This window comes from Sminthopsis crassicaudata, chromosome 1 (assembly GCF_048593235.1).
Source record: "Sminthopsis crassicaudata isolate SCR6 chromosome 1, ASM4859323v1, whole genome shotgun sequence".
NCBI classification, from domain to species: Eukaryota; Metazoa; Chordata; class Mammalia; order Dasyuromorphia; family Dasyuridae; genus Sminthopsis; species Sminthopsis crassicaudata.
In genome coordinates, this window is record NC_133617.1 from 18061894 (window position 1) to 18069059 (window position 7166).

Below are 7166 nucleotides of genomic sequence, written 5' to 3' on the forward strand. Positions count from 1 at the left end.
CCTAGGAAGAGCCCTCAGAGATAACCTCAGCCAACCCTGTCATTTGACGGAGAAACAGCCAAGGGAGACAAAGGCCTCAGCCAAGTCTTCGGGGCCATTAAGTCTGAGGATCTCAGGTCCCTCTGGGGTCTGAATGATGACAAGCAGGAGAGGGCGGGCTCCTCCTGGAGCTCTTCAAGGGTTTGCAAAAAGCCTTCATGAACACTTAGTCATGGGATCCTTGGCAAAGGCCCTTTCTAGCCCCATTTTAAAGGTAAGTAGCCTGAGGCTCCCACAGCTAAGCAAAGTCTGATTTTGGCCCCTGCAGAGGAGGGAGGATCCTGACTACTAACAGGATAGGCATCCTTACCACCAGGACCCAACGCCTGGGCTCAGGAGGAGCGGTAAGACCCAGCCATGTACTTTCCACAGAGGAAAAAAAAAAAAAAAAATCAAACTCTAAATTAAGAAACTTAACCCCAACTGCCTCATAATAAATGAATAAATGAAATTAAGAAGCTGATCACCAGCATCGCAAAACTACCCAAAAAAAGCCCACCACAAGGGGATCCTGGCAAACACCTTTCCCGGCTCATCTGGATGCTCCCAGAGTTAGAAACACGCTGTCCCTTCTCCACAAGTGGTCAGCCAACCCAGGCCAGAAGACCCCTAGAAAGGAGGAGGCAGCCCGGGCCACATCCACCTCTCTGGCAGCTCGCCCATGGTCCCCATGGACATCCCACCCAGGCCTCCTCTTCTCTAGGCCCCTCCCAGCAATTCCCAAGGGAGCTTCCCCTCTCTCTGGACCACTCTTGTTTCCCTCCACCTCAGACAGAAACCAACCGAAATCCTGGTTCCGTTCCACAGGTGGAGGAAATGAGAAAGCCCAACCACACTGAAGGGCTAAACCCATTTTCAGGACGTTTTCACCACTCCCAGTTCACGAGCATGGCTACTGGTCCCTCCATTTATTCTGACACTGTGGATTTGTACACAGTTGTTCGCATGGTCTTCTCCCACCCTCTACAGTGACGTGCCCCTGGAGAGCAGAACTGCCTTTCACCTCTTTCTAGCCCCAGCCCTTAGCACAATTAATACACCAATAGTATTTAATAAAGGCTGCCCACCCGCCGGCCCATGGATTTGTTCTACAAAAATAATCCACTATAAAAATTGAATTCTGGGACCACATGGATGACTATTTGAAGTCAAGAGGCACCAAGAACTTTTAGTGAACAAAGCTCATTTTACTACTATCAACAGAAAGAAAAGGTGATTTTTCTACTATACATTTTCCACTACAAATGATCATTCACCTTTTATGATTTAACAAAGAACTATAAAGCATCTTAATTCTGCTGTCTACCCACAATGAACTGCAGGAATATGTACACCCTTGGGAGGATATCTGCTTACTTTAAAATGCCAAGTACTAAAATATGTCCAAGTTACAGCTTAATTCAGTCCTTAGTCCATCCGCTCCTGGGCACCAAGGACAGACAACACCGGACAAACAAAAAAGAGCCCCTTTTCTCCAGATGCTGACATTCTGCACGGTCAAGAGAAGGCCAGACCTACCCGACGAGTAGCCACAGAGTAAAGGCAAAGGTCAATCTTAATAGACTGAAAAAGAAAAGTCCGCAGTCACTTCATACAACTGTCCTCATCTGTTCTGCCACGCAAAGGCCCGTTCAATTTGTGATGAAGTTCGAAAAAACTGTATACACAAAATTGTTTTAAAAGGGAGAGTTCGGGACAGGGCATGAAGGCCAGAGACGGAGGGGAAGGGCACTGGGGGAGACGCGGCGACCCAGCATTCCCAGCACCTCCAAGCCTGTTTGAGATCTGGGGCTACTTGTTCACGTGGGTGCACAGGCACGGAGGTGGAAGCACACCCATCTTTCTCTCACACACAGAACCAGAAATAATAGACTCCTGAGAGCTTCCAATATTAACTGGGAAAGACCAGACAGACCAGCAGCTGGCACCCTTCTGCCAGTGCCCATTCTAGCACTAGTTCTGCAGAAGGAGTCCCAGCTCCCACCTGAACCCATAAAAACGCATCCGTGTTCACCAGCGTCCAGCCCTGGAAATAAAGCCCTGGGTCAACGGGAGGAATCGTGCCGGCCAGTGAGGAGAGGCAGGCTGGTCCGGGGCTGGTGAACCACTGGGACAGGGAATGTGTCAAAATACCTGTTGGGACCATGTTGTCCAATTAAAGGCACGAACCTTCCAAAGACATTCAACCAGTGTGGGCAGAGAGGGCTCATGCAACACAAACCAACCGCTGTTCCCGGGAAGAGAAAAGGACGCTTAGGTTGCAAAGGGGCTTCAGGCCACTGTGACAGTGGGCTGTCTGAGAACTGCAGCGGGCGGCTTCCTGGCAAGGGTGAAGACCCAAGCTTGGCAGCAACTTTTCACTCAACACAGCAATGCTTAGCCTGCGGGTTTTTTCAGCCAACCAAACGAAAATCATTTGTGCTTCTCCACTGCATTTTCCTGATGATCTCAGGGCTGCCCTGGAGCCACCTAATAGCCTGGGCACACCTGTCTCTGCCCCACAGATGTACCAACATTAAAGAGCCCCCAAAACCAACTAATACACCAATAGTATGGAGCCCCTCAGACCGACTAATACATCAATAGTAAGGAGCCCCAGAAATTGACTAATTCACCAATAGTAATTAGCCACAGAAATGACTAATAACTGACAGTAAGGAGCCCTGAAAATCAACTAATACACCAATAGTAAGGAGCCCCAGAAATTGACTAATACACCGACAATAAGGAGCCCCACAGACCGACTAATACACTGACAATAATTAGCTGCAGAAATTGACTAATACACCAATAGAGCCCCAGAAATCAACTAATACACCGACAGTAAGGAGCCCCACAGACCAACTAATACACTAACAGTAATTACCCGCAGAAATTGACTAATACACCAATAGTAAGGAGCCCCAGAAATCGACTAATATACTGACAGTAAGGAGCCCCACAGACCGATTAATACACCAATAGTAAGGAGCCCCAGAAATTGACTAATACATCAATAGTAAAGAACCCCACAGACCGACTAATACACCAATAGTAAGGAACCCCAGAGATCGACTAATATACCGACTAAGGAGCCCCACAGAACGAGTAATACACCAATAGTTGTAATATTCTCTCTAAAATGTAATGTTCTCTTGTTGAAGTTTTCTTGGAGCAGCCTTCCTTTCAGTTCAGTAATCACCACAAGTGCAGCCAGGTGTTAGTCCAAATCCTTTATTGTCTCTTTCCAAGTCTTGTCTCCTTTCCTGGGGCCCGATTAGCTTTCTTAGAGGCCTGTCTCTCTCCTTGGTTCTGAGAGATTAAGCTCTTGCCTGCCTTCTCTGGCTACTGAATCTCCGCGACTTCTTAAGGGTTTGTGCTTCAGCCTCCAGCCACAACAAAGGTAGAAGGTGGAATGAAGCTGTCTCAGCCTCTGAGAGCTTCTAGTGCGCTTGTCCCTTCTAGTTCTGAGAGCTTCTCCTCATATGTCCCTCACTGAGTATACACCAATCGCAAGGAAACCATGATTTGTTGTAGGATTAAATCAACGCTAAACTAGATTTAACCACTGTCTCCTCAATTCCACTCAGTACCTTATTTCAAGTTCTGGCCCATAACATCTCCTTGTAGGGTCAGATCAATCCTACTAAACCGTGCTAAATTAGATAATTATTGTCTCTATCAATTCCACTGACTTAGTACCTTGTTTCAAGTTCTGGCCCATAACATCTCCTTGTAGGATTAAATCAATCCTACTGAACTAAATTAGATAACTATTGTCTCTATCAATTCCACTGACTTAGTACCTTGTTTCAAGTTCTGGCCCATAACAAATAGTAAGGAGCCCCCAAGATTGACTATTGCACAATAGTAAGGATCCCCACAGACCGACTAATACACCAACAGTAAAGAGCCCCAGTTTTACTGCAAAATGTGCTCCCCGACCTGACCTCTCACTCCCAGAGTTTCTACACCAGCCATCTGGCACTACACAACCGGACAAGCATTCATTAATACTTGCTAAGAGTCTGGTATAAAGAAAGCCCTGCGCTCAAACCCAGACCCCAAGGATGTGAGGTGTGTGAGCTGTGTGACCATGACCCACGTCTGAGGCTCGGTTTCCTCCCGGGGAAAACTGGGGCAATAGCAGTGCCCTACCCACCTCGGCAAGGTTAGTGAGAGGGTGCTCTACAATTGTGGCTTATTTTCATTTCCACAGGCACCGAGTGCAAGCTGGGCACTGGAGGAGCCAAAAAGTTACGAGCCAGTTCCTGACCTCAAAGTGGCCAAACCCAAGCGATAACATTAGTGATAAGACAGCCAACCGTCCCACACCACGGAGTAATAATCCAAAGGATGACCCATAAATGCATTAGAGACAGAATAAAGTCCGGTGGGTGGTTGGGGCAGGCCGGCTTCCGCATTTGTGAAGAGCGAGCCTTGAAATGAATGAACCCAAAGGCATTTACAAAGCAGTTACTACATGATAAGAATGTCGATGGTCCCCAGGGTGCAGAGCTGCAGAATCTCCAGGAAGATTATCTAGTTCAGCCTCCTCGGGAGGACCTCCAGGGACAAGGCAGCCAGCTCAGCCTCCTCCTGGACAGCTCTGATGGGCAGCCTCACTAACGAGTCTGGCAGCTCCGCACCTGCTTGAGCCCCCCCCCCTCTGGCACAGCCCAGGGGTCACCCTGGATTCCTCTCGGTCTCACCCCCTAAATCAAATCTGTGGCAAAAGCCTGTCCCTTTGACCTTTGTAACACCCGCCTTTCTCTCCTCAGACCCAGCCCCGTTCCGGTGTTGCCCTTGCCCCTGGACTGCTGCTGAGGAAGGGGGGTTTCTGCCTGCCTCAAACCTCTTCCCGCTCAAGCATCCTCCCCTCAGACACCAAAGTGACTTTGCTAAAAAGCCCAGAACCAATCACGGCACCCCACACTCAATAAGCAAAGTCCTCTGGAGGTCAACACCCTTCCTAAGCTGCTCCCCGGCCCAGGGGCTCACCTGGCAGGAACGGCCTCCCTCCTCATCCCTGGCTCCCGTCAGGGCTCCACTGAAGCCCCTTCTACTCCAGGAAGCCCTTCCTCAGGCCAGTGCCTGCCCCCAGGCGCCTGCCTCTGGCTGCTGCTCTCCCATTAGATAGAGTATGAGCTCATCCACACAAGAACTGTCTCTAGCCTTTCTCGGGATCCCTGGGGCTGAGCACAGAGCCTGGCACCCTCGCCCGAGGAATAAAGGCTCATTGACCACACTTGGCCCAGATGGCCCCTCCGCCCCTGCCCACCTCTCTGGACACACAGGAGGCTTGGTAGTCCCTAGGTCACAGGGACTCTGCCCCCCTCCACTCCCCTCCTGGGGGGATGCAGCCACGGTCTCCTGCAGCTCTGCACCCCTCACCGGCCCGGGACTGTTTCCCCTCCAGCCCCAGCAACCTCCCCCTTGCATCACTACAATTAGGGTCCCCCGAAACTTCTGACCCCCAAACCCGCCCCCCCACCAAGCAGTCAGTGTCCCCCGCAGCTGTCAGCCCCAGGCCCGCTCTTGGTCTCAGTTTCCCCCTTCACCTGGGAAGTCGGGGTCCCCCACAGCTCCTGCCTCCCCCACCGCCCTCCCAAGCAGTCCTGGCCCCCGCAGCTCCCAGGCCCAGGCCGCTCTAGCCTCAGTTTCCCCGCGGCGTCGCTGGGAGCGGAGGTACCTGCCGGACTCAGTTTCCCCCCCGGGCGGCCCGCTCACCTGACCGTCCAGCTCCTTCTCCAGCTGCCGGTAGTCATTGTTCCAGACCAGGGCGTGCAGGGGGAACTGGCTGCTGGGGCCGTCACTACCACAGGACATGCTGAGGCTCCCGCCCGCCCCGGGGGACCCCGGGCGGCTCCAGACGGCGGGCCCGGCCCGACCCTCGGTTCCCGGCCCCGGGTCCCGGCCCTCCGGCCCTCCGGTCCTCCGGCTCTCCCGCTCGCTCGTAGCCGTCAGAGCCCCCGGCCTCGGCCGCTAGCCGCCCCGCTCGCCTCCGCCCCGACGCCGGCGCGCTCCGCCCGCGACTTCTCCGCCCGAACTGTCCCAAACAGGGAAAGGCTGGGCCAAACCATCCAGGACCGGCTCGGGGGGAGAACCCGACCTGCGGCGGCGCCGTCTGGGCGCTCGGGAACTCTCCGCGCTCGACGGTAAGCTTAGGGGGTCTCCCCATCCACTCCCAGCACGGGCAGTCTCGACCTGAAGACTCTGAAGCTGGAAGCCCAAATTCGGCTTCTCTCCAGCCTTCAGACCTCCCCCTGTCCCGAGCGGCGCTGTTAGTCTCGACCACAACTCGGGCTTTTCCATTGGTTCGCTATCGGAGGGGGTGGGGAGAAGGAAACGGGTAAAACCATTCAAGCAACCTTTGGCCCCGCCCCAGATCCTGACGCCCCGGCGGCCATATTGGGCAAGGGCGGATTCTTCTATGATTGGTCAAGAGCTTCTTTGCCTGCGAACTGGAGGAAATTTTTAAATTAAAAGGGGAAGTCACTTCTACACCTAAATTAAAGTTAGCTCCTCTGACTGGAAGTCAATCGACAAGCATTTAATTAATCCTTCAGTAACGTTTGTTAATGTCTTGCAGAAATAAAATGCAGGACGTTCCTTCCCACCGGCAGCTTACAACCTAATGAGAAAGATCACATGCAAACAATTATATATGGAGGATGCTATGTGCAGAAAGTTTTAAAAAGCCCTGGAAATAAGAGAAGTTGGGAAAGCTTCCTGTAAAAGGGGAATTTTAGTTCGGAGTTAAAAGAAATCAAGGAAAGTAGGTGCTGGAAAGGAGGGTGGGAGGGCATTCACGGCACAGGGAGCCGGAAGGTAGGAAGTATCTTGGAATAGCCAAGTGGTCAGCATCCTGGATCCTGGAGTCCACGTGTAGGGAGGGGCTGAAGACTGGAAAGGTAGTGATGAGGTCCTGAATAAATAGTTGAGGTTGGCAGAGAAAGACTGAAGTATATGATGCAGTGACTACCCTACTGAAGGGGATCTGTTTAACCTTTTAGTTCCCCTGTGGAATTACATCCAGTCAGAAATCCAAGTGATGTCAGACCTCTGAGATGACATTTCCCCTATAAACTTGTCCATGCTCACATCATATCGGCTCTGCTTAGTGGTGTCTTTCTCCTTCCCCCATG

General features: G+C 51.9%; 1 protein-coding gene across 1 annotated transcript in view; it reads right to left on the reverse strand.

Moving 5' to 3' along the window:
• The window catches only part of ANKRD13A (ankyrin repeat domain 13A), a 38749-nt gene extending 32696 nt beyond the window's left edge, over window positions 1-6053 (reverse strand). The window contains exon 1 of the mRNA XM_074295262.1: window positions 5749-6053. Coding sequence (XP_074151363.1) covers window positions 5749-5847 — 99 coding nt within the window. The 5' untranslated portion in view covers window positions 5848-6053. The remainder of the gene's footprint in view (window positions 1-5748) is intronic.
• Window positions 6054-7166: the final 1113 nt, after the last annotated feature.